This window comes from Hirundo rustica, chromosome Z (genome assembly GCF_015227805.2).
Source record: "Hirundo rustica isolate bHirRus1 chromosome Z, bHirRus1.pri.v3, whole genome shotgun sequence".
Taxonomy (NCBI): Eukaryota; Metazoa; Chordata; class Aves; order Passeriformes; family Hirundinidae; genus Hirundo; species Hirundo rustica.
The window spans coordinates 32,699,076-32,726,173 of NC_053488.1; the positions used below are offsets into that span (position 1 = coordinate 32,699,076).

General features: G+C 41.1%; 1 protein-coding gene across 4 annotated transcripts in view; it reads right to left on the reverse strand.

Annotated features, from left to right (window-relative positions):
• Window positions 1-3,831, reverse strand: part of TTC39B (tetratricopeptide repeat domain 39B) — a 73,187-nt gene extending 69,356 nt beyond the window's left edge. The window contains exon 1 of one of the 4 annotated variants that reach the window (XM_040090553.2): window positions 3,652-3,831. In XM_040090553.2, coding sequence (XP_039946487.1) covers window positions 3,652-3,705 — 54 coding nt within the window. In that variant the 5' untranslated portion in view covers window positions 3,706-3,831. Of the gene's footprint in view, window positions 1-3,051; window positions 3,145-3,651 lie in introns of those variants that run through there. The other 3 variants (XM_040090555.2, XM_040090554.2, XM_040090557.2) reach the window with 3 other exon arrangements.
• Between the last annotated feature and the right edge of the window lie 23,267 nt (window positions 3,832-27,098).

The following is a 27,098-nucleotide window of genomic DNA, read 5'->3' on the forward strand; positions in this document are numbered from 1 at the left end:
AAGAGAAAGGAATAAAACCCAAGAGAGAGAAGCGATCCACAATACAATTTCTCACCACACCCAGACTATCCCCAGGCAGTGACTGGCCTCTTCCAGCCAGCTCCCCCCAGTTTATATACTGGGCATATCGTTCAAGGGTATGAAATATATCTTCGTCCAGTTCAGGCCACCTGTCCCTCACAGCTTCTTGTGCACCTGGTTGCTGGGAGCACAAGAGACACTGAGAAAGTTCTTGGTTCAGAGTAAGCACTACTTAGCAACAACTAGAAATCACTGTTAATGAAAGAATTCTCATACTAAATCCAAAGCACAGCATCGCATCAATTAACTCTATCCCAGCCAAAGTCAGGACAAAGTCTTAGAGTTTACCACAGCAAGGGCACCAAATCACCTTGAGATTTGTAAATAATCCTTACTGGGGCTCCCTTTGGCCGAGCTAGGAATTCTTTCAGCATCTAGATGCTTCTTGCGCATAAACATTTCTGTCTAGCCAAAACCATCAGATGCACAAGGACCTCAGCTGAGTTTGTGGGTTAATGTTTTTTAATCAATAGGGAATCCCCAAGTAACCAATTAAGCTGGCTTTAAGACTTTGAAAAACCAGGGCAGCAAAGAGTGAACTTAATGGGAAGCAGATCTGTCCCGCTATTTTAAGTAATCTTTAGACAGTGGGGGAGGGAGGAGGGGGTGGGATATGAAGAGGGTGAATGGGGAGAAGAATTAAAGTTTTGCTTGAAGACTCTCCAGTGGCTGGGAATGCTACTTTGCCCTTAACATTAAGTATATCTGTCCTAGATTTCCAACCCACTCCAAAGTAATACCAGTATGAACTCTTTTAGGGGGTGAATTCAGTATCATATAGTGGTTTAAGTGGCAATAATATATCATGTTTGAGTTCACAAGTGGCCACACCACAGGTGAACACTTTGATCCCATAGTAATCAGGAACCTCCTCCCTAGCAGAGAATGACCACAAACACACTTCAACACCACAGAAGCAACACTGCACTCAGGAAAACCCCAAGTTTAACAGCCATTTGTTTTCCCAGGTGGTATACCTGTAACACTATCTTATTTATACAGCCTCTTAGTCTTAGGTCCCTGGCTCCTCTTGGTGGGTTTCTTTTCCTTCAAATAAAAAACACCTGGACTAATACACTTGTGCTAGTTGGGCTAAAAAAACCCCAAAGATTTATTTACACTTCATACCGTTTTCTCACTGTTCCCACCGGAAAGCCACAGGTGCAGGACAATGAGACATAAATCCGCAAAAAAAGAAAATAAAAAACAAAACAAGAAACCAACATGTGATATCTGGCATTTCCTTGAGCTGCAAGAAGCATCAGTAGAAGTGCAAATTTTATCCATGGACAGACTACAGCGGGGGGCAGGACTTTATGCTTGGACTTTAGAAGAACGGTTCTTGATGGTCTATGTCCTGTTAAGTAGGAAACAACTTCAAGGTTCAGCATAACACTTCCCTCTTCAAAGTTTCAGGGGAGAAGTATTCACAAAACAAAGCAAAATTCAATGCTAAAAGCTATGTTCATATAGTACTATGCATGTACACTTAAATCAGTAAGCAGAACTCCCATCTGCCATGCTCTATGTAAACGATACATACTACTTTTTTTGTGAGTACTATTTAGATGCATGTAGCAAACAAAAAAAAGGTGTTCTGATACCTCTGTTTCTCAGCATCACAGCCACTGCAAACACCAAAAAAAAAAAAAAAAAAAAAAGCTAAAAACAATCAGCATGTGCACGAAATCACAACAAGCGTATTTATTTATAAGTAAAGCGACAATACTGAACCTGTAGGCAAAGACAGTCTGCAGTGGTCTAGACAAGTTCTGTTACAAAAGCAGTGACCACCCCCAAGATAACCACCTGCCCTCTCCTCCTGAACTCTGGAATCTGACCAGGAAAAATTGAAATGTGAAAAAGTTCCGCATTACCACTGCAGGTCTGTTCTGTTTCAGACTCCAAAGAATTAAGCACATGCAAAGAGCATGAGGTCTTTTAGGCTTATACTGAGAAAACTCTACACTTTTTGCAAAGTATTGCTCAAATAATGCCTCTTTCATGGTATTTTATGCCTACTTTTCCTTTTTTCTTTTTTTTACATGGCAGCTTCTTTTCCTCTAAAAAGCATCAACACTTAACACCAAATTCAGTGAACTATATTCTTTCCTACTGTTCACACGGAACAGCCAGGCTACGACAAAGTTGCTGAATACCTGCTTTAACAACTGTGAATTCCGACTATTTTCTTACTGAGAGCTGCAAGAGCTAGTTAAGAAGTTTTTCCTCCCTACTCTGAAAAAAATCTCAGCTTCACAGAGATGTCTTTGACTTTATCATTTTGCAGTGATTCACTATGGTACACAATGAAATTCAAGCATTTCATATCCTCTTCACTGCTGCCATATATAACCTTAGGAAGCAGAAACTTTCACAGCATGCCTTGAAATACAGGCTAGCATATATACCATCCTCTACCCAAGAACAAGTTAATTCCACTGAACTACACAGCACATCAAGTCCTACATAGACATCAGTCAGTCACTTGCCTCATCATACAAAACACTGCCACACCTCAAATACTGGGCACTGAACAAAACCCAACCTATTACTTCATAAAGTATTTATTAATAAATTGTCTTCAGCAAAATTTGGGCAGATTTGCCTTGCCAGTCTTCCTGAAAAAGGTGCTGGATGCATGAAACACTAAAATCGTTCATTCTAGACTGTGCAGTCAAAAATCAAGTCTATATTCCCACACGTGCACACCAGGACTGCGATTTGTTTTTAAAAGCACGTTCCGATCAAAATAACCTCAGTTTGGCAGTACCGTTCTCAAAAGCCCATCTAGGACAATACTTTACAATCACCAGTTTCCGAGAGGTGTTGCCAAGGAATCCTGCTACCGTGTTCTAGACTGACAGTATAACAAGGAAAATCTTCAAGCGATCGTTTGAAGGGATTTCTGTCTGGCCTGCTTGAAGGACCTTTAGCAAAAACAACGGCGAAATTATAAACGCATCTTACATCAACTGCAGCTCTGACCGACTGCATTTCCCAGACAGATAAAGTGCCCATGAAGACCCACGCACACGGGGCCCTCTCGGACACCCCGACAGCGAGGCCTCGGCCGCTGTGCAGAGCCGGGGGTCGCCGCTGCGCGCACACCTGGCCCTCGCCCCCGTGCGCGGGGTCGCCCGCCCGCCGGGAGGGCCGCACACCGGAACGGCGCAGGACCTGGGGTTAAAGAAAAATTAAAGAGAGAGAGAAAAAGAGAGAGACAGAGAGAGACAGACTTAAAAAAAAAAAAAAAAGAAAAAGAAAAAGAAAAAAAAAAAAAAAAAAGGCAAAGGAGAAGGATGCGGGAAGGGGAAGCCTACGGCCCTGCTGCCGGGACAACTCTCCCCAACTCCAGGACGCGCCCCTAGACCGGCGGCCAGGCCCGTCCCTATCCTGTCTGGCCGCCCGCCCGTCAGTCCCCACTGCGGAGCAGGTGGGCGGCCGGGACGGTCAGTGCGGCGAAGCCCTCTATCGCATCTCCCCCGTCGCCGCTGGGCACGGCCGCTCGCTGCCCGCAAGCCCGGAGCCCTTCGGCAGCCGCCCCCTCGGCAGTCGCCCTCCGTTTACCTCCTCGCCGCCGCCGCCGCCGCTCTCCTCCGTGCCGTTTCCTACGCTCGCCATGTTCTCTCTCCGCTGCCCGCCGCGAGAGATCTCCGCGGCCACCGCACACTGTCCACTGCTCACAACCCAGCAAGCAGTGCCGCCCCTCGCCCTTCCCGGCCACCTCCGCTAAATCCGGCCCGGTCTGGCCCGGCCCCCTTGCTCCCGCCCGGTCCGTCCGGGGCCGCGCTCTCCACCCCGCAGCTCCGGCGACCGCGCCCCCTCGTTTGCATGGCAGCACCCGCCCCCGCCGGTCGCGCCCCGCTGGTCCTCGGCGTCCGCCCCCGCCGAACGCTCGCGCTGTCTCTCGGCTGGGGTGGCGCGGGATGTCCCGGGGCCGCCCGGTCCGGTGGCGGTCGGAGAGTGCGGCTGGAGGGGTCGGAGCAAGCGGAGCGTCGTCCCAAACTCGTGCCGAGGCCTCCGTCCACCTCCGGCCCCGCTGCGGCTTCGCGCCACCGTGACCCGCTTCACTGACCGAGGCGCCGCAAAGCTTCTCGCAGCCGTTCCCGCCGTGTCTCTCCATTGCCCGCGTTAGCTGAGCGGCAGCTCTGGCCAGTTCAGCACATCTGAACCAGCGGCGGCGGACTGGCGGTCTGTCCCGGGCGCCAGCAGCCTCCGCCGGGATTTGCCGCGCCGCCAGGGAAGCTGCTCCAGGGAAGGGTAGCGCGTGTCCTGAGGGGCCTCGGGTAGCACTGCGTGCACACTCTGCCACTCCGATGTTGTCAGTCAGCTACGGGTATTCAGTATCTGATGGGAGAAACTTGCACTTACAGTCCTTCGGCTGCAGTGGCCAGGCTTTGGGGAAGAACGGCTTCATCACCATGCTGGCTTGTCACTTGCAAAGAAAGTTCACAAAGCAGCCAGCTCTCTGAGAACTGTTAGACTCCCCCACCTCACCTTATCCTGTCTTTAGTTCACAGTACCATAATGGTCCTTGCTCAAATCCTACCAATTTCCACTTCCCTCTATTCTCCCAGCTGAAGTCGATGCCAACTAAAAGGCAGGTAGCATGATGTCCACTTCCTACTGGCTAGTTCTCTGTCACAGCCCATGTTAAAAAATACATACAGTTTTGATATCTGGCTTTCATTAGAACCAGAGAGAGTTTAAGAGAGAAAGAGAATTGAACAGATTCAGCTAACCAGGAGGTAGATACAGTCTAAGAGCCTTTTGCAAGTTTTGGGAATACAGTCTAGATAGACACCAGGTCTTAAATCTCAGAAGAGGCGGAAGTACAGGCTGAGTAGACTCACAACTGAAGCGTCCCTACTAATCTTACATAGACTGCTCTGCTATATCTGCTATTTTTACCCAGCTTAGCTAAGTAAAAAAGGGAGGAGAACCGAGCATAAATATGTTCATCTTTCCTGCAAAATTCAGTTAGGGTACCACAGACACACTGTTCTCCCATATTCATGTTGCACTTGAATGAGTTTCTTCACTGGCAACTTGCTGGAAAATGCTCCAGTGATATTAATATTTTTCCAGGATTGAACTGAAGCACATGAAATATACCAGCCATGCAAAAGCAGCAGACATGCTCATACATGCTTTGTATTTGGCTCACAGCACAGTCACGTCTGCCCACTTGTCAGCTCCACCTGAAACCTTTTTTTATGCTGTTCACAAGAATTATTCTGCAAGTTGTCACTCTCTTTTGAAGACATGATTCCCTTTCTGTTTTTCAACTCCACAGGCAACCTTAGCTTAGAGCAGCACACTATCTCCATTTCAAACCCAGTTTTTAACCACTGCTATTTTTTAACAGAATACTGACGGGTAGGTAGTATATGTGTAGGATAAATAATACATAAGGTCTGGATGAGAACTAGTTATGCCATTCTGTAGAAATCACACATCTAAGCAGCTATGTACAAGCAGCAGAGAATAAAAACTTAGCATAATCACTTAAGTTCTTGTAGAAACTACTAATGGACTACAGCACCAACACTTCTGAAGTTAGGTAGGGAAAATCCCATTAATGTGCAGAGTGTTAAGTCATGGGTGGTTACTCTAGTGTAGAAGACACAGCTTCATGAGTCAGGGGTTCAGTTAATGTATTCAGCAAGCTCAAGATCAAGGACTAGTTCATCACCATTTTGTCAAAATTAGCTCTGATAGGTTTAATTTATATTATTGTATTCTTTCTTCCCCACCAAGTCCTTTCATTCACTTACACTCTTGGGCAGATTTAGGGATATATATAGTAATGGCCTTTCTCCAGTCAGAACAAAGATGTGTACTAAAATAATTGTGAAAGAGATTACTACATCAAGTCGTGTCTGATTGAGGTAATTAAGGCATGAAAATTTGTACTAAAGTCTGAATACAAGCCCTGGGAATGGCAGAGCCATTACTGAGTTTTGCTTGGTCTTTTACAATCTTCCACAGTGCCTGCTTTTGCTAAAGTCATTGTAATAATAGTCAAAAAGGATATGTCAAAGCCACACCTCAGCTGGCTTTAATAAAATTTATTAATTCCTCCCCTTCTCACTTGAAATATAAGCATTAAAGAAAATCCTTGTAAATTCCTCTTACAGTTTTTCATTTGTAAAAAAATAAACAAAACCAAACCCACTACTTCTGAACAAGAAGTAATAGGTCTTAATCCTCTGAGAAGCCTGCAGCAGTTCTCAGCCAGCTCTAGTTTCTATTCATTTGACTGTAGGTATCTTGCAGCAAGAATTAGGAAGATTATGAGCTGATTACTAATCTTTCAAAGAGCATTTAGGGAACATTCCAGTGGATGTGTTGAAAGGACTTTGCTGTGATCTGACAGAGGCAAGACCTTGAGAGTCTGTTCTCCTCTGTCAGGTATAGCTGGATAGAATTCCCACACAGAAAAAGCCTGCCTACATTTCCCCCATTTTCACAGCCATCACTTGCATGCTTCTGTCTGTTAACACTATTTGGATATTTGATAACTCTTCTAGTGTATCCTTTCACAGTATAGCTATTCACTGAATTTACTTCACTAAAAGAATTCATGGGACAATTTGGAAAAAGAAGTGGTTTTTTTTTTTTTTTTTTTTTTTTTTTTGAGCTTCAGCAATTAATTACAGATCTTACAAATATGAAGAGTCCTATTCTGCGCCTCATTATTACATAATATAGAAGAACAAATCCACCTCAGGATAAGCACTTGGTACTGACACAGTTTTTTGAGGACTAGAAAACAATCTTTGAGAAGAGGCTCTCTGTAAAAGAAGCCTAGAAACTGCCCTTGCAGTCCTACAGCTACTTTCCAGTATGGTTGCTCTGTCTTAGACTCAAACAAATAGCAGAACTGCAAATAACACTCATTAAACAATTAGCAGGTTGCCTGATGGAGCTAAGGCAAGTGAGCAGAGCAGAAACCAACTACCGCCTAGTTCCAGAAGTACTGTTTCATAAACCACCTATTAGAACAGTGAGTACTCTGAGCAATACAAACTGTATGTGACTCTACCTTGTGAAATATTGTTTGAGAGAGTCAGAATCACCATATTTAAGGAACACCTTTCAAGATCAAGAGGATGAAATTTCTTACTGCTGCACTGAGTTAGAAGCTGGCAAAATATATATATATATATAAAAGGCAAACCACAGGCACATATATTTGAAGGAACTTGTCAGAAATACTATTTCATTCAAACAAACCAACCAAAAAAAAAAAAAAAAAAAAAAAAAAAAAAGGCAGCAAGTTGTAACAGCCTAGAGCAAAAAATTGCTGATGATGCATTTCTCTTTGGTTTATAACTGCCACGCCATAACCTCTAGGCAATCAGGGGATTTTTAACCAGCACTTATTTTGCCAATTGAGGTGAAGCAACACATCTTCTTGATGGGAACCAGTATGAATATATTATTTCTTTCCACAAGCTGAGATAGTCTGTGACACAAACAGTATTTCAGGCATTACTATAGCAACAGCAGTAATCCCTTTAGAATTAAAACACATGAGAGTGCATTTCTTGTTGCAGTTTCTGTCCTTGCACCGGGCGGACGCTGACCTCTGGCTAGCTCTGGTCAGCACAGCTACAAGATGTTCCCAGTTCGGATGGGCACGCAGGTTATTTTTACCTGCTGGTTCAGCTTCTCAGCAGCAGCTGGACCAAGTAGTGTTGTGACAGCAGCGGCAGTAGAAGAAAAGGCTGGCTCTCAGGTTTGCAGGTTAAAAGATGTTTATTCAGGCCCAGCTGCGCGAAGTCCGCAGCTGGTCCAAACCTCAGGCCAGGGGGGCCAGCAAGCGAAAGAGAGTGAGAATCTCTCTCCTCCACCTTATAAGCAGGGGAGGGGTTCAAGGGAGGTTACAACAAGACAACAAATCAGGGGATTCAGGGGGTAACAAGGTGTGCCCACCCCCAAGCCTCGGACCACTAAAATCCACAGCTAAAGGAATGCCCCCCTGGCTACCTATCACCTGAAGCCCCCTCCCCGAGATTTCGCAACCTGGGAGGGATCCCAAAGTGATAGGCAGACTACCCCAGAGCAGGGGGGTGGGGGGGGTGGGGGGGCAGAGGGGATGGACAATGATAGGTGAGGGGTGGGAGGACTGACACGAAACACCTTATTATACAGAACACACAAAAGGGTTATAGAACTGGGAATACAGTGAAATGAACGATAACATAAACTTATTATAAAAACCTAATAAAACAATTCTCGCACATCCACATGCATTGATGCATACATGTAGTCTTATGAGGAGGCTAAGGTAAATTTTAAGATAAATTCAGTTCCTGCACATACACACACACACTACCCAATCCTGCAACAAGTCTCAGGTTTTACCCTAGGCTCTAGCAGGAATATTAACTCTCAGTCTCAGCACCCATTTTCCCACAACCAACTAAAAGGAGGGTTTAGCAACACCCAAAGCTGTAGTTTCCCCCACGAGATTAGACTGCCGCCAATGGTAAAAGAAGAGTCTTGACTCTCTGGCTTTGGGTTGGATATTTCTGCTTTTATTCTTAAGTCCTGCTCCGGTTGCTGGAGACCTTTCCCGGTGACTCGCCCATGCCCCGCCGTGGCTTTTTCCCCCAGGGGGCAGGGCCCATAGGCAATACCCGGAGGCATCACCCCATCAGCGATAAGTGGGAGGAAACAGGATTAGGTTTGAGGGGGATGGGCACAGACAGATAGAAAGGAACATTACAAATCTGATGGGATATAAACCAAATTAACGCATTACAACACAAAGCAGCCCACGTAGCTAAGTAAATGCAATGGTCTGGCCTTGGGCCCCAACAAAACCCCAAAAGGGCTGAACTAAGAAACTGAATCACACCAATACACAATTTTTATGAAAGATGTGAAAGAAAGTTGGCTTTCCAAAACACCTGGCATGCATTGAGGCAGTAGTACAGCCTAGAGTATTCATGTTCTGCAGACTACAGACATCGACTAAAGCTTAAAGTACTGAGTTGTTACATTTATGAGTGAAAGTGTACTACCTGCACTAAGCTGCTTCTTCTAAATCCTGTTTGTTAGACCTCTCAAGAATTCTATTTGGAAGTGAAGAACCTAGGTGTTATTCCTTTCACAGATATATATATATATACACAGAAATTTTATCTGAATACTTAGACTTTCATACTCTGTTAGGCATTCTTTTAGAGAGCAGAATGGTTTCAAACTCCCAGGTCTTGTTTCCATATCTAGAAGTGGTGGCCATCTTGAAGTTAAGCCTTTTCTTTTTGTCAAGCAGACATATTTGTCTTCACTCACCATACTAGCATGAATCAAATATTGCAGAGGTGGAAAAACATACAAACCCCAAGACTGGGAGAGAATGATCAGGCATTTCAGCACAAACAGGATCTTGAAGAAGATACATGAGGAAGTCTCCTCTGTTCAGGGAAGCCCCGCCTCTTTCACAAAGCCAGGCTAAGGACAACAATGAACTTTGGACATGGTACAGAGGTTTACCTTGGTTGCCATGTGACTTGTTTCTGTATACCTAAGCCAGGTTTTATAAATGAACCTCTGGTGAAAGCATAATACAATTAACTCACACAGATTTCAGGCAGCCTCTAGTTCTTTTAGTAATCTAACTACACAGACATTGTTTTCATAATAGTATCTAGCAACATTTCTAAAGGTGCCATCTCTAATTTACGGACTATATTTGGATTATTCTCTGTATGCCCTTACAAGCTTCCTAAGGGAGAACCATGAAAAATGCCACAAAGAAAGATTACTTAAACTTCCTAGCCCTATAAATAGAAAATTGCCCCCCAACATTCACATACATTTCTCCTGCTCCAAGTGGAGTCAAGCTGTTCTTAGGCTGACACAATTTAAATTGGATTTATCCAGAGCCAGTGCATGGCTTTTCACAACGGTATAAGTCACAGAATATCTGATCCACCTTCTGCTGAATGCACAGCCAAGCTCAAGGTTAGAGAAGGTTGCACCAGACACACATTTTAGTAACAGCTAATACACCACGTAAGTACAGACCTCTATGCAAAACCTGAGAGTACTAGGTCAGACTCAACAGGATGATACATGAGGAAATTGGTAAGCCATACAGAACACCAGTAAACAAAAACAAACCAGCACCAAAACAAAACACCAAAGCATTATTATATTTTAGATGCCATCAAAGTCTCTCTTCTTTCTGTGATTTTAGACACATAAGCCAAAGATCTACTTGGCATTTCACTACATTTCAAAGTGCAAGTAGGCATACCATCACCTACACACCTCCTAACTTTACTGGTCAACATTCTCTCAACACTCTTATCCTGTTCCGCACCACTCCCACTCCCTGATATTCTATTCTGTTTCATTCTATCCAATTCCAGCACATTCCCTTTCCCCCAACCAAAAGAAAAACGAGAAGTTCCCTTTGTTTTCCTAAGTTTTCATATGGTTGCTTTTCTGTTTATCTCCTCTACTGCTCATTTATCTGACCAAAAGAACTTTCTAGCACAGGATCAAGAGGCCTCCCCTATAATTCCTTATATCAGGCCAGATTATTAACCCTTTCCTCTCTTACAGCTGATGGAAGTTATTTACTTTGGTATGTGATATCTCCCCTCCCCTCCCCTCCCCTCCCCTCCCCTCCCCTCCCCTCCCCCCCCCGCCCCTCCCCTACCCTCCCCTCCCCTCCCCTTCCCTTCCCTTCCCTTCCCTTCCCTTCCCTTCCCTTCCCTTCCCTTCCCTTCCCTTCCCTTCCCTTCCCTTCCCTTCCCTTCCCTTCCCTTCCCTTCCCTTCCCTTCCCTTCCCTTCCCTTCCCTTCCCTTCCCTTCCCTTCCCTTCCCTTCCCTTCCCTTCCCTTCCCTTCCCTTCCCTTCCCTTCCCTTCCCTTCCCTTCCCTTCCCTTCCCTTCCCTTTACAACTAAGCAGTTTTCTGCTTTTCAGCAAGATATTCTCTGTACTTCTCCCACTCTTATCTCTAAGCTTCTTCCTGTTCATGATCACATTTCATCTCATTGGAAGTATTTTAATGTTCTTTTTCCCAGCCTCTTGTCAAAGTGGATTTTCACACAATTATAGATTAATAGAGGTCAGAAATTTCCTCTGTGATTGTTTCCATCTAACTGCCCTTTTTTAAGATATAAAAAGCCACACTAAATTATGGTATTTGTTTAGAAAATAAAATACATTAATGGGCCATCACTACCTCTGACACTAACATGATGCTTGATGTTTGAATGCCGTATTGTAAGTGATAGAACACCTCTTCCTGCAGAATGTCTTGTTAAATAAACCCTTAAGGATGTGCCTGTATTGCTGCACCAAGGTTAATTTTTAATTGTCTCTTTTTTCCCTTTGAAACCTTTGGTCCTGTTAACAATCTAAACTGTGTCTTGTCATTTGATACTTTTATTAGCTTCAAGAAATGGAGCACATTTCCTGTAAATCCTGCAATAACTGGAGACAACGACATTTTTGAAATGATATTACTTATGTAGCTGAGTCCTTTCCATGTGTTTTTTCATGACATACACTACTATTTGAAAAGCAATAGAAAAAGCTGTTAACTGCACCTTACAGAAATGTTCTTTACCTTAATAACAAGTTTTCAAATATAAGCTTGCCAGAAAATATGTGACATCTTTTGTCTGTTCATTTTGTTGTTCTTTCATTGCTCTGAAGACAAGATGTTCAGGATTGAACCAGCTGAACAGATGGTTGCTATGTGTCCAAGTCATCAGGGAATGAAAATGCCTGAAAGCAACCCCTTCCTTCCCCCCCTCCAAAATAAAATCACTGAGACAAAATCCAAAATGCCACATATACAAATCAATGTTCTTCTTCCTACAAAGAAAAAGGATCCTCACTCAGAGAGCATGTTGCTAAATTGTATTCAAAGGCCTTCCCTTCACACTGTTGGAAAATTTATTTATTTGTTTGTTTGTTTGTTTATACAGTTGTATTTTAACTTGTTAATTGATGGATTTTTCATGTTATAGATGTTTTTTCTAAAAACACAGACCTACAAAACCAACAGAATTCCGTCCTCTTGTGATGTAGGCTGCCATGTTCAGAAGCTCCTACTGTAATGCTAGGTCTGGTCCCTCTTCGGTGAAGAGATTTTGCTGCTGTTTGGTAAGGAACTGTCTCTGTGTTTTGCAGCCAGATGCATACATTTAGCTGAGAAAAGCCTAAGGTGTCTCATCTGAGAACATAAACCTTGTTCTGTAAATCACAGCATTTGACTAGTATATTAGTAACAACTCTTAAAGGTTAAATACAACTGGCTGCTGGCTTCAAAATTTTACATTAGCCAATGGAGAGAGAGACATATTAAGAATAATGAGTTGGTGTATTTTCTTACTAATAGTTATTAGACTGAACAGTATCCGTTAGTAACTTAAATAGAAGTACTGTAGGTTTCAAGTACTTTGTTTCTTATGTTTACTTTGAATTTTAACCACATCCATGATTAATTAGCTCATTCAAACCACCTGTTACTTTAGAAGCCCTAAAAATGCAAGACTTGTGTAACAAATTTCTTTAAAATGTTTTTATTTACTTTATTAGAATTTATTAATAGATTTAGAATATGGATAGAGTTATAGATGAATTCAAGCCTCCCTTGTTCACATTTTACATTGGTTGTAAAATCAAGAGCCCAGTAGGCATATTAGGATGATGCAGTGCCCAAACTATTATGTTTCCATGCCACTCTGGTGTGCAGCAGTTTTCCACTGTTCCTCTGTTAGGGTTGAAATTATGCATTCTGTATCAAAATGTTAACATAGTACTTTGTGGGAGCTCACTTGTCCAATAATTTGGCAGATTATCTGAAAGAACTGAGAAATTGAGACAAATACTTCACAAAGGGATATGAGGATAAGTGAATTTGTGGAGGACTGTGCAGAAAAAGCAAGCATCTGGTGAATTTACAGTCTTTTTGTAGCTAATTTGGGGCTTCCAAGATAAATGAGATGATATATCTTGTAGAAAGCTCTCCTGTACCTATGCCCTTTGTGAAAATATTTGGGTTTGCCATATGCTGACTAGAGGCCACATGAAGACCCTCACAGGGAAATCAGTGTACTATGGATGTGCATTTACTTTGATTTGAAAAACCATGAAACCATTAGAAATTCTATTGGATAGATGGCATTCATATGGATGCTTCTGTCTGCAATGAAGAAAAACTCTCTCAAGTAATTCTGACTTGATCAATGTCCTCAGCTTGTGTGGCATAAGTCCAGGAGATGTCAAAACATCTAATAAAGGGTAGATATTTCCCAAATGAGCAGTTCGTTTACTGGCCACATACAACCTAAAGAAAATTTTCTGTTTGTGCATCAGCAAAATATTAAATGTTGAAGAGCATGTAGTCAGGAATTAATAGGCTGTATACAGAGAATGTTTTCTTAGTGTTCCAAGACTTGGTTTACAGACAGATAAGAGGAGAAGATTTCATCTGAGCAATAAATTGGCTGGGCACAGAGGTATTCTGACCCCCAAAAAAATATTATGTTCTTGTAGCATGATATGAGATCCTTTGGGAGACAAGGTGATTTGTATTCCTATGAATTATATAGAGAACAGGGGTTTTGTAAGAAAATTAAAGCTCATACTGATAAAGAGACAGATCAGACTTTTCATAATATTTACAGCTGCCATTCAAAACCACAAAACTACTTTTATTGAACAAGGAGATTTTCTAAGAGGACAGATTAGATTTGGTTTTCTGTGTTGCAGCAGAATGTAACACATGAATAAACCAGACAATATTTTGCCTGTTTCTAGTATATTGATATATTGATATATATTGATATATTGATATATTGATATATATTGATAATCTAAAAAAGCATTCAAAATTAATTTTAACTAAAGAACAAAATCATTACTAAGAAGAAGAAACATTATCTCTTTTTATTTCACTTCGAAGGCAGAATACTTCAAAGCTATTTGTGAACTGATCCAATCTCATTTCCCACTTTAAAAAGTCCTGATTTTACTTTTGGATTTTTACAGTTCCGTATTTCTTCAGGGTGCTCACTCTGAGAAATCATTCCCCATCACATGACTAAGCCAGGACTGGCCTTTTAAACTCCAGTACATGAAATACCATCCTCAGAATACGGGTGCACGAACAAGATACTGTGAGATATGAATGTGAGTTAGCTATTATAGGACCACCCATCCAGACACTTGCACTTGTTGAAACTGCAAGGCAATTTTCTGGTGAAGGCCAGAAGGATAAGCAACTTCTCATTCTCCACTGCACCAATTAATGTTAACTAAAATGTTGTAAATCATAAATAAAGAAATAAAAAATATTTCTTTACTGTAATTTGCTTACATTTGTTTGATGTGTCTTTTTCTCTATCCTGGCTGTTGGTCTATCACAGAATTACACAGAATCACACAATCAATTATATTGGGAAAGACTTCAGCTATCATTGGGTCCAACCTAACCCTAAACACCTACTTTGACGTCAGTTAGATGATGGCTCCAAGTGTCACATCCAGTTTTTCCTTAAACACCTCCAGGGACAGTGACTCTGTCTCCCTGGGCAGCCCATTCCAACATCTGATCACCCTTCCTGTGAAGAATTTCTTCCTAATGTCCAATTTAAATCTCTCCTGGCACAACTTAAGCCTGTGTCCTCTTGTCCTAGTGCTAGCTGCCTGTGAGAAGAAACCAACCCCCACCTGGCTACACCCTCCTTTCAGGGAGTTGTAGAGAGTGATAAGGTCACCCCTGAGCTCCCTCTTCTCCAAACTAAACACCCCCTGCTCCCTCAGCTGCTCCTTGTAGGACTCATGCTCCAGACATTTTACCATGCTCCAGCACCTCAATGTCCTTCCTGAACTGAGGAGCCCAGGACTGGACACAGCACTCAAGGTGTGGCCTCACCAGTGCCGAGTTCAGGGGGACAATCACAGCCCTGGTCCTGCTGGGCACACTACGGCTGGTACAGGCCAGCATGCTGTTAGCCTTCTTGACACCGGGTTCGTGTTCAGCTGCTGTCACCAGCACCCCCAAGTCCTCTTCTGCTGGGCTGCTTTTCAGTCACTCTGCCTCCAGCCTGGAGTTTTGGCCCAAGTGGAGAACTCAGCACATGGCCTTGTTGAATTTCACGGCACTGGTCTTGGCCCATCTCTCCGGCAATTCCGGCTCTCTGTCCAGAGCCTTCCCACCCTACAGCAGATCAATGCTCCATCCCAGCTTGGTGTCATTTGCAAATTTGCTAATTGTAGACTTGTTGCCCTCATCCAGATTATCAATAAACATATTAAATGGGGCTGGGCCCAACACAGACCCCTGGAGGACAGCACTAGTGAGCAGCCACCAGCGGGATGCAGCACCATTCACCCCTCTCTGGGCCCGGCCATCCGGACGGCTCTTAACCCAGGGAAGGGTGCTCCCATCCAAGCCGTGGGCTGCCAGATTTTACAGGAGAGTGCTGCGGGAGATGGTGTCAAAGGCCTTGCTGAAGAACAGGCAGACAGAGCCTTCCCCTCTTCCACCGGGCAGGTCAGCTGGTCATAAAAGAAGATAAGGTTGATAAGGCTGGACCTGCCTCTCCTAAACACATTCTGGCTGGGTCTGAGCCCTTGGGTGTACTGTATGTTTCATGTGATCGCTCTCAGGATTATCTGCTCCATAACCTTGCCAGGCACTGACACCAGGCTGACAGGCATGTGTCTGTCCTATCTATGACATGCCCTTGTATCTGCCCAAGATTTATGGCATATTTGCTTTATTTAACCAAGAATTTAAGGTAATTTCTAAGTAGTTCTCATATTTCATTAGATTCACAAGGCTTTATTCTCAATACACTTGGGGACAAGAAATAGTTAAGGCTAAAGCAGAGCAGTTACAGTATTCTTATCAGTTCAAGGAAGTAAAAAATGAAGCACGTGGGAAGCAGGCAACAGACTCCACAGTGCTGTCCAAAACCTTGACTTTTCGAATCAGATCAATCAATGCTTGGAGGTCACAAAAGACTTTATAAAAAATGGGAAAAGTTGGCTGACAGCACTCAGTGAGTTGCCCCCCAAGCCACCATGCATAATACGCATTTACAAACACTTGTCACACAGATGCATTTATATTCCCTCTCAACAAATGCCGTGCCTTTTCTTTGGCAGCAGCAATTCGCCCTCTGGCAATGGGAGTGGTTGTACAGTGGATAGGAATGCAGGACAATTCCAAGACTGTTTCAGGTGCTGCACATGGCCATTAATCCTATGATGTAAGAATATGCTGGAATTTCTTCATCTTTTCAACAACCATGGAAATTCTTTCCCTGTTGAGTCAATTTACTTTTGTTAGATGTGGGCAATGCGTCTTTTATGAAAAGGGACAAGCCCAAGAGTATTTCCTTGTCCTGGAGGTCATGAATTGGTAAGAACAGCTATGCTTTATATGTTCAACAAATGTGTGGAAATATGATGCCTGAAATGCGGGTGAGCTCTTAACATCTTATAAAAAATACTGAGTCCTAACTTGATCTGAATTCCATTCTTTGCCAATAACATCTATGGGAAATCCTGGGTTTTAAGGCTTTTGCATAATCATATCCACAAATATATATGTAGGCTAGCAGAAACATAACTGAGTTAAAAAAATAAATTTTGTGACTGTTCTTGGTACTAGCACTGATCTGAAAGATAGTTTGCAGACAGTCTGAAGTCAGCTGACATGGGGAGAGTTCCCAAATGCAAAATGGAGGGGTCCCCAACACTCCTCACACACTTGGGAAACTCGTGAGTTTTTCTCATTGACATTTTGACTGGATCTTGAATATCCACTGGCTGTCTGAATATGCAACCACTGCTAAAGGACCAGGTAGGGCTTTAAGCAGCTAATAAATGCTCCCCTAGTACTAACAACAACCAACTAGCAATTCTTTCACTTATTAATATTGTAAAGGCATCTTTGAAGTACTAGCTCAGAGAACTGTTAGATTTCTTAGACCTCAAAAAAAAAAAAGATATTTTTGCAGACACTTATACCTATATGGAGGCACACTGAAGAGGAGAGTATATATGGACAGGGAAAGAGGAAAAACTTAGGGGTTTGATACTGTTTACTAATGCATGTGGGCGATGTCTTACTATAAACACAGATGGCTGTGAACTAGGTCATGCTGAGAAGCCAAGCATATATTTGCAGGCTTTTTATTCCACACTGAAGCAATGATTACGCAGCAGAAGTGCATGTATTTGTAGTCCCTAAAATAAAATCTTTTTGATTTGACTGTTTTGAATTAAAATAAATTATAGATCCAGCAAGCTGAAGCTTAAGAATGGTGTGTCTGATCATGTTTTCTTTACTGACTGCAAGTAAGAACTGCAGATTTAGTTTTTGAAATTTTCTTATAAAGATGGAATAGGAAATGCAATGTCATATCTCAAGTATTTGCAAGATTTTATGCCTGCTTGACCCACTATGAAAGGTAATCCATAATGGAAAACAAGGTAGAGCACTGGGATGCAGCCACATAAAAAGGCACATGGATAGAAAGGACAAGATAGAAGATAGAGAACTAGTATGAAGCTTGAGTAACTAGTTCTACTGCCTGTCCAGGTACATACTGACTGGATGACCTTGTGCTGGCTGCCCAGGCTTTCCTCCCACAGTACTATAACACGGGATAACAAGACTAACTTGCCTAAGCAGGGTGTCATTGGTTTTGATACTGTCACAGGTATTTGCATAACCACGTAAGACCATATAATTACCTAGAATATATATACACTACCTGCCTATAATAGGTCAGTGGACAGATAGCACAACCTCCAAAGGTTAACGGGCTTATCTCCAGATTAGTCTTTGCTTATAATTACATCTTCCTCTCACTGGGAGCTGTGGGAAGTGAAAAGACCACAGAGACTTTTGTAGCACTGACAGTTTTTCCTTGAGTCAGTCAAACCACAACTGTGGCCTTACGAGCTAATAATAACCAAATGCTCCTGAGGGGGCAGCAGCAGTACTTAAACCTGTGTTAAAATTAAACTTAACTTAAAATGTATGGTTTAAGTTTATGTTTCTGGTATGGGGACACCATAAACACCTAGGACAGCTGAGATGGCACCAATTCATTTACTCGTGCTTGCTACCACCATGTGAGGTTTCTGCAGCGCCAAGTTGTTTTTTCCATAATGGGAAACACAGGAGAGTGCAGGGAAGCAGTTGACCAAACGGTGGTTGTTTATTTATTCCTTTCCCTTGGATCACTGGGTTGGTCCATGGTTCAGAGGAGGTTCTGTATGACAGAGAGCCAGGCTCAGCCAATTGCTGTCCAGAAGGCACACTGATGCAGGGAACGTGGACAGCAGACAACCTGGGAACCACAGAAGTGGCAGTACAAATGCAGACACGAAGAAGAGTATTTTGAGGACCAAATTAGGCCATTCTTTGAGGGCATAAACCGTATGCAACCATGCTCCTGTTCATACTGCTTACCTCAGAGTGTCTAGTTATATACAGTAACTCTCAAAGAATTCAATCCGTTCAAATTGTCCATTTAACAGAATGCGTATTTATTAGCACAGCAATAAGAGACAGTTATTAAATTTTATTAGTTGTACAAAATTTTATTTATTGAAGTATCACATAAGTCTCCAAATTACCATTGGTAAGAAATTGAAGCAACTTTTCAACACATTAATGTTCAAAATTTTCTGTAATATCTACAAATCTTACCTGCATGATCAGTGAAAAGAGGAGCAGAGAATGCTCTCCTTGAATTCTTTGCTTAATTAGGCCTCCCTTGAGGCCTAACAGTGATTGAAAACTGCATTCCTCCCTCTCTCCTTCACTGACAATAGCACTGCTCTGATCACACAGTAAAATGAGCTCCATGATCCAGATTAAAAGAATTCAACAACAGCAACAAAACCCACAGGAATTAAAAACAGTTTTCAAATGGTTCACATGGGCTGCCATTTCAGGTTCCAGCTGTGCCATCTGGTCTCCCAAAAGATCTGATTTCTTCAAAAAATGTTATCCAGCATAGCTTCCAGGGTAAAAATGAATTACAATAATTTCCCTTTTTCCTTTGACCTAGTCAAAATCTCTTCTGTTTAAAAGACAATTCCATTTTTCATGTGACATTCTTTATTTTAACAGGCTTTAGGCAACACTTCCTTCACTGACTCCTACAGCTTGAAATACTATGTGCCTTTGAAGTAAATATAAAACAGTATTAAACTCAGGCAGTTCAGATATCAGCTACTGAATAGTACTTTTTTTCCTAACAGTCATTGTTAGAAGTTAAAATAAAAAATTTAACCTTCATATCCATGTGAAAAACTGCTATGTGGTCCCTATTTTAGAATGTCTAAATCTAGAACACATTTGCAATCAGTGAGTAATCACTAATAATTATCATCACTGGCATTCAGTAGATTTGTTTAGAGGAATAGCTTCCAGTTTCTGATTGCAATGTACCTCCCTGAACTATGCCTGCACAATGAAAAATGTGTGTGATTATTGCCAGTCATGTCACTAACAGCTGGGCTTTTTTTATTAGATTGGAAATTATTTTGTTGGCAATGGAGTGAGAAGCCTGTGTTGAAAGAGGTTACCGTGTATTTTGTTCAGAGGACATCATTGCTTTTATACTGCTCTAGAGGGACAAATTAATTTGCTTGGCAGCATGAACAGTCTATCTGGCTCACACAGATATTATTAAAAATGAAATGGGATGTGGCTTTCATGTCATACCATAAGGAGAAGTGAGACAATCTCTCTAGTAACTTGAGCCACAGCAAGATACGAAGAGGATGAGCAGCATGATGGATTTAAAACAGAATTCTAGAGAAAGCCACAGATGAAACAAAACACACTGCAAGCAGGACAAAATCACAGAGTGCTTCAAAACTCATATGCTTGTGGTTTAACCTCAGCTGGCAACTGAGCACCACAAAGCCTCTTGCTCATTCCCCCACCAGCAGGATTGGGAAGAGAATCAAAATGGTAAAAGCTAGAAAACTCATGAGTTAAGACAAAAACAGTTTGATAGGTAAAGCAAAAGCTGCACATGCAAACAAAGCAAAACAAGAAATTCATTCACTACTTCCCATGTTTAGTCACTGTCAGGAAAGCAGGGCTGAATTGTGCACATTGGTTACCTGAGACGATAAACACCACCACTCCAAATGTCCTCCCACTTCCTTCTTCTTCCCCCCACTTTATATACTGGTCATGATACAACATGGTCAGGAATGTCTGCTTGGCCAGCTGGGGTCAGCTGTTCTGGCTGTGTCTCCTCCCAACTTCCCAGGCATCCCCAGTCTTCTGACTAGCAGGGGAGTATGGAAAGAGGAAAAGGCCTTGGCTCTCAGTATTAACAAAAACATCTCAACACTGTTTCCTGCACAAATCCAAAACATGGCTCCATACTAGCCACTGTGAAGAAAATTAACTCCACCCCAGCCCAAGTCAGTACATTCTTTAACTACAAAGTGTAAAAAGTCACTCAGTGTGGGTTTTCTAAAAATCAATTAAAAAAAAAAAAAAAGGCAAAGAAAAAAGAAAAAGAAAAAGAAAAAGAAAAAGAAAAAGAAAAAGAAAAAGAAAAAGAAAAGAAAAAGAAAAAGAAAAAGAAAAAGAAAAAGAAAAAGAAAAAGAAAAAGAAAAAGAAAAAGAAAAAACAATCAGCATGGAAAACCACAGGTTTTCTGTTCCATGAAATGACATCAAAACTTACAAGAGTGTAGATCCACCCGTAGCTGAGATTTTTCTGCCTGTGATTGTCTGGATACTAAAATATTGAAAGGACTCACTTGCAAGGATCAGAAGTCATAAGCTCTTAGCAGAAAATGCTATGATGGGAATTTGTGTTCTCCTTGCCCCATCAATATTTCACTCTTTGCAGCAGCCACCTTCAAACAGGAAGTTTTTACAAAAACCTCACAATTTTAGGATTAGTTTTTGTGCCAGAAGAAGAGCCAGTATATTGTAGAATGCTATTTAGCTACTGCTAGCATTACAATCCATGTTAGCCCGGCTTTTGAGACAAGTGATCTTTCCCCAAGCCCTCTGATTTTATACACTGTTTACTAGTGAGATAAAAAGTGGTTTTCTAGTGGACAGCACTGCTTGGTGGCAACTTGTATCCATTTAAAGTTTTGGATGCTATACAGAGTGGAACACTCCATCATATCTATTCAGCTACTCAAGACAAACCAGATTTGCTGGTCAGGATATAAGGACTAATATAACTTAATATACCTAAATAGAAGGATGTAATGGACAAAGACCATGAAGAGTGCAGCACAAGAAACAGTGTTAAGTGGCTCAAAACACCTTTCTCAGGATGTCCCTTCAGGACACAAGGCAGTAGATCTTTGTACAAGCAAACTGGCTTGCCTTCATGTTGATAGCTAGGAAGATTCTCACTAACCTAACTGGAGAGCCTGACAGCTTCAGTGGAGTTTACTAAGCAAAAGTATAACTACACACAAAAGGTGCTCTTACTTGAACATGCTTGAAGCAGAATTCTTCCAGTCAGCCTTGTTATCTACACAATGGTATGTTACTTTATCTCTCCCCACTCAGGATGCCTCAGTGGTTGACACACAAGAAAACACAGCATTGATCCACATCAAAACAACTTCACCGTAAGACCATCAGGCACAAAACAAGAAAAAAAGTGGTCCCCTGCAAAGCAAACTGAAACATTTCCACACAATTTATGTCAGATGCAGACACTTGTGACAAAAACACTGTACAGAATGTACTCTGTTCACTGACTTTTTGCGGGAGGAGAACAAATGTACATGGATAGACTCTGGCACTCATCCTGACAAAACTGAACATTCATTACTACTATTCTCAAGAAATGGCAACTGCCAATTTTCAACAAGGAGGTTGTATCATCACTTGGTGTAATAGAAAGCCCTTTAAATTGCACAAAAAGTGTTGCTAGGACTAATCTGGAGATGGTACAAAAGGTAAGATGGGGACAAGACCCTCAGGTACCATCAAGAACAATCATCGTCATGCTTGAACAGGGTTGGAATACGGAGGAACTCTTCAGTAGGATATGACTGCTGGTACTGTGGGTAGAACAGTGACACAGCTGCCTACTCAATAAACATGCACTATAGTCTTGTCTTCTTTTCTCTATTTATGCTGTGTACAGGACAGAATGGACTTCTCGTGCATGACTAAGTCTCTTGCAGGAGAAGAAGGTAATTATGAAAAAAAAAAAAAACCTAATAATTTATTCTCTAATTAGGTGAAGAAAATATTCTAGAGACCAACTGAGAGTTCTATATATACATTTGAAAGTCAGAAAAAAACTTCTATAATATAGTCTATAGACTACATCCATCTCTTTGAGTGGATGCCTTAACCATAAAAGAATAACAAAATTTGTGGTGTTACAATGCTTTTGGACTGGAGAGAATATATCTGTAAGTTCACCCCCTTCTTACTTAAAAATGCTGCAAACATTCCAAACACTCATCTGGAGTTTTTTCAAGTCAGTCTCTATTCAGAACCATTTCTTTCCTTTTCTTCCATTCATTTTTTAAATTATGCCAAAGTGTACAAATTAATATTTTGTGACTATAGCATAAAATAATTATAGAAATTACCCAGCTGGTGAATTGAAATACCTTTCTGAAGTCAAAGACAGAAGGATATTATTTACTAAATTTCTAGGTTACTAAAATTTCAAGGCAAATTAGTTGAAATTAGTTAATTTATTTAGGTTTCACAAATAAAATATAACATTTCAAAACAGGGTATCTTTTTAGATCAATATAGTCTTCCGTATTTCCAAGACAATGAAATTTACACTGATATAAAATGCATTTTGCTTTTCTTTGAAAGATAAACTTCTTTTTCCCAGCCAAGTGTTGAGTACTTCTGTAATCAGCCCTCCAGACTTATAAAACAGAAATTAAACACTCCAGCAATCAATTATAGATTTGTGTGAGAAGGTTCCCTCCATAGTCTTCAAAAGGAAAGTTCAGAATTGGAGGGGACAGTTACACATTGTGCAAATGAAAGATTTGCAAATGATCGATTGTTACTGAGTCTTCAGCTAAAGGGAGAAGATGGATCAGGTAAGACACCTTGCAGAAGCTCAGATATAGTCCTGCTTGATGTACCACAAAATCTTTGCATGCTTTGACTAGGAAATACTTCAGCTAGAAAGGAAAAAGCGCCTGAAAGAAGTTCATAGTTCCTTAGGTCTTGTACAAGCACATTGGTAGTTGACACTGGAAAAAGGCTAAGTAATTTTGTTGTAGTGCAACCTATCCCTGCAAATCTGTGCCTTTTCTGCATTATTTCACCTTCTTAGGTAAACTGGTATATAAAACTGTACTAGTAAACATTTTTAGTCTTCTGTAAGATATGTGACTTAGCTAGACTCACAAAAGATTCCTATGCCATAAACATGTAGTTTGACTTAGAAAGTGAAGTCCTGTTGGCTGTCATTGAGATTCAGATCAAATTTTCTAGAAAGAAAACCTAAACTTTTGATGATAGAAAAATTTTGGCAGAAATTTCCTGGAAGAAAATGTATATGATACAGACTAGTGTGAACCTTGAAAAGAGATCCCACCAAGATGGATCAAGTACTTAATAGTTCCTACATCTTATAATTTTAAAATTTAATTGTCTCTATTTGTTGACTTCGTTACTTATTCCAAAAGTCCACCCAAATTCATCTGTCAGAATGATGTGGTTCAGCAACATCTAAAAACTAAACCCGTGTTTGATCTGGTTTGGATTATATACATCCCTATTACCACCATTCTCCTAAGCTTGTCTTCTTCAACCTTCATCTGTTTTAATAGCAGGCAAGAATAAGCATTAGAGATAGATGAAAACCCTTGAGGGAAATAATTATGATTACTCAAGAATCATGAGGTGAAACATTCTGTACTCAGCTGATTCTCAGTTATGTAAGAGCAATATTCAAACATGAAAAAAAAAAAAAAATCAGAAATTACCAATCACATATGTTTCCCTTCTTTTTTGTTTTCATATGGTTTGGGTTTTTTTAGTTGTTTTTGTTTACCTTGGGTGAGACCAAAACAACATACTGTATACTCTGGCAAAACAACATGCCACCCTGAGGAAGTGCTCTCACTTTCGAGAAGAGATGCAAAAATCATCTGAACCAAATGTGAACTGAACCAAAAGTGAGTTAAACATCTGTCTTTGGACATAATTATATTTTAGTTACAAAGCTTTCAAATTGCCTGCAGTTTCACAAAGTTTAAACAAAGATCCATCTTGAGCCATGTGTTACCATGCATTAATATTTTATTGTATTTATTATAAAAGTAATGCAAGATATGTTTTGTCCCAACTATAGCTACATTTTAGGAATGCAACATTCTTGTTCAAGGATAATAGTAAAAGATGCAAAGATTGTTACACTGCTAGACCACTCTTCATTGTCATGGGAATTTTGAAAGCAATGACAGGACAGATTTCTAGGCCTTCCTTTTTGTTTCCTCTCCTGGTGGGCACGACTGTCCTGACGCAACACTGTGTGAGATTATACTATAAACATTACAGCTCAGCATAGGCCAAGTTAAAAAATCCTTGCTCAGAAGGGTTTGAGAAGTGTTTTCAACTGGGTTTGACCAGTTCTTTTGGTGCTGCTGTCCAGAAGGCAGCAGCATACTCAGAACAAAGGCCAGAAATAGAGTGCATGACAAAGAAAAAACAGCCAACTGCTGAAAGCTCATCTCCCAAAATTATAGCCCCCTGCATGGTTCTGTAATTGCTGTGCTTATACAGTCAGTGCTTAAAAAACAGTGACAGTGTTCCTTGTCTGCCAATGTACAGTGGTAACACAGAGCTCAATCTTGGTGTAATAAACAAGGACTAAGCTAATTCTAAAACACTGAATAATGTTCAACACCAGTTTGCCAAAGGTATTTTTGGACTACCTACAAACACTAAGTTTGTTAGCCATGATACTCCTGCTGGAGCTTAAGTGATGGTCATTGTGATTTTTCTGGACTGGAGTGGAAGTTCCGTGACATGAGACAGGGCTGAGACCAGCATAAAACTGATATAAGATTAAGCCACAAAACTGCCCTTTAATAAGCATTCTCATGTCACTATATTAAGGCTATGTCTGTTGGAGGAAGTACTATTCAACAGTGCCATGGAATGTGATTAGCTTCACAAAAAATTTATTTGCTTCAGGAGTTGTGTGAATCAAGAAAGGAGTGAAGGGTGTTTCTTGTGTTAAAAGACTAGCCTGGAACTCAGGGGTTTAGTTTTTACCTTAGATTCACTGGACCATTCAGGATTGGCTTTTCAAAGTTGTTGTATATCCACAGCGTTTATCGACTGTAGCTGTAATTGTGAACATGGAAGCTCTGAAGATTAGTTTTTCAAGCTCACGGGACACCACCGTACTCAAAATACAGGTTACCTGATTACTTTACAAGCACATTAGTTACAATTTTTTTTGATTCCTCTTGCAAGTACAGTACTTTTATTACTTTGTTTTCTAGTTGTCTTTTGTACTATCCTCACTTCTTCAACTCAGTGTACTTTCAACACTCTGGATTTTAGCACTTGTTAAAGACTTCAGCCTAATACCTGCAAAGTTTACCCTCCTTGAGTTGTTCATACATCCTTCATTGCTTTATTGTTGAATTATTAAAGTCTTTCCAGCCCAGAAAAGTAAATACTTCTTGGAATCCTTGAAATGCCCATGTGCCTTATGCCTAATATATAAAGGGCAGATTAATTCCAAGCTATAAAAATAAACAGCTCTCTTTGTTCTTAAGAGGATTTGGATTGAGTGAAGTGGCTTTATAAGTATATGATGGCTTAGTACTGAAGTCTGGAAACAAAACAGAAAACATATTATCCATTCATGGTTAAAAATTACCAGCTTTTGTATTTTCAACTTAGCTGTTCCTTGAGCTTCTTACTCAGTCTTCCTGCTTGAGGTCTATATACTTCACGGGTTTGGATTTTTTTAAATGAATACAGGACTCCAAAATCAAATGCACTATGAGGAGAAGGAAGAGAGACAGTGAGGGAAATTCATATACTTAATTGAAAAGCCCACGGGATTATACCAAAAATCATGAATAATTACAGCACAGCAGTCTCTAGCTCCTTCCAAACCTCGCTCCCCTCTGTGACAGTGCTGAGGTTTGCAGTGACTGTGCTTGTGCTGGAGAATTCTGTGATGTCATTTTCACATGGTCTTACAAAAACACCCTGCCTACTGATTTCCACAGTGTTTGGTTTTCTAAGAAAGATTTTTGAAACAAGTATATTATTTCCTTTCTATGAACAGTAAAAATCGCTGATATATTTCTGGAAGAGTAGGGTTTAATCATGCAACTCTTGGCTGAAATTCCTCCCACCTGTTTATGTCAACACTGCACTTAGATCAGTATAGCCCTGTCATTTCCACCCTAGATGTGGCTAAATACATAAGTGATGGGGTGTTTTCAAACTTCAGGTAATGTTGCAAGAGCACAAAGGGAAAAGGTGTGGTCATAAAATAAACAGAGCATAGGCAATAACAACAAACACATAACAAGGCAGGCATGGTCTTGGAAATTGGAATGAGATTCCTCACGGGACAACTCACAGGTTTCAGGGAGGGTACAACAGGAAGTGAGGGCAACAGCCCTTAATCAAGTGCTTCTTCCAGAGCTGAGGAGTGTCATGAAGCACAAAGGTGATGAAGAACGTGGAGGATGTAACTGAAGAAGGAAACAGAGACTGTCTATACTTACAGGAAAAATTAAGCTTAACAAAACTTTCATAATGAGGAATAATATCTATAATTAAGAGGCAGAGGTTAATGAGAGCTAATAAAAGAATTCAGCATTGAAATGCAGTGCAAGTCTAAATATAACTGGAGGAGGTATAAGGGCTTTAGGCCACATTGTTACTGCTAAGCAAAGCAAAATATGCTCTGTCTGGGCTTTCTCATATTCATAATACCCCCTATATTACTTTGCTTTGTGAAACTAGCAGGCAAATCTC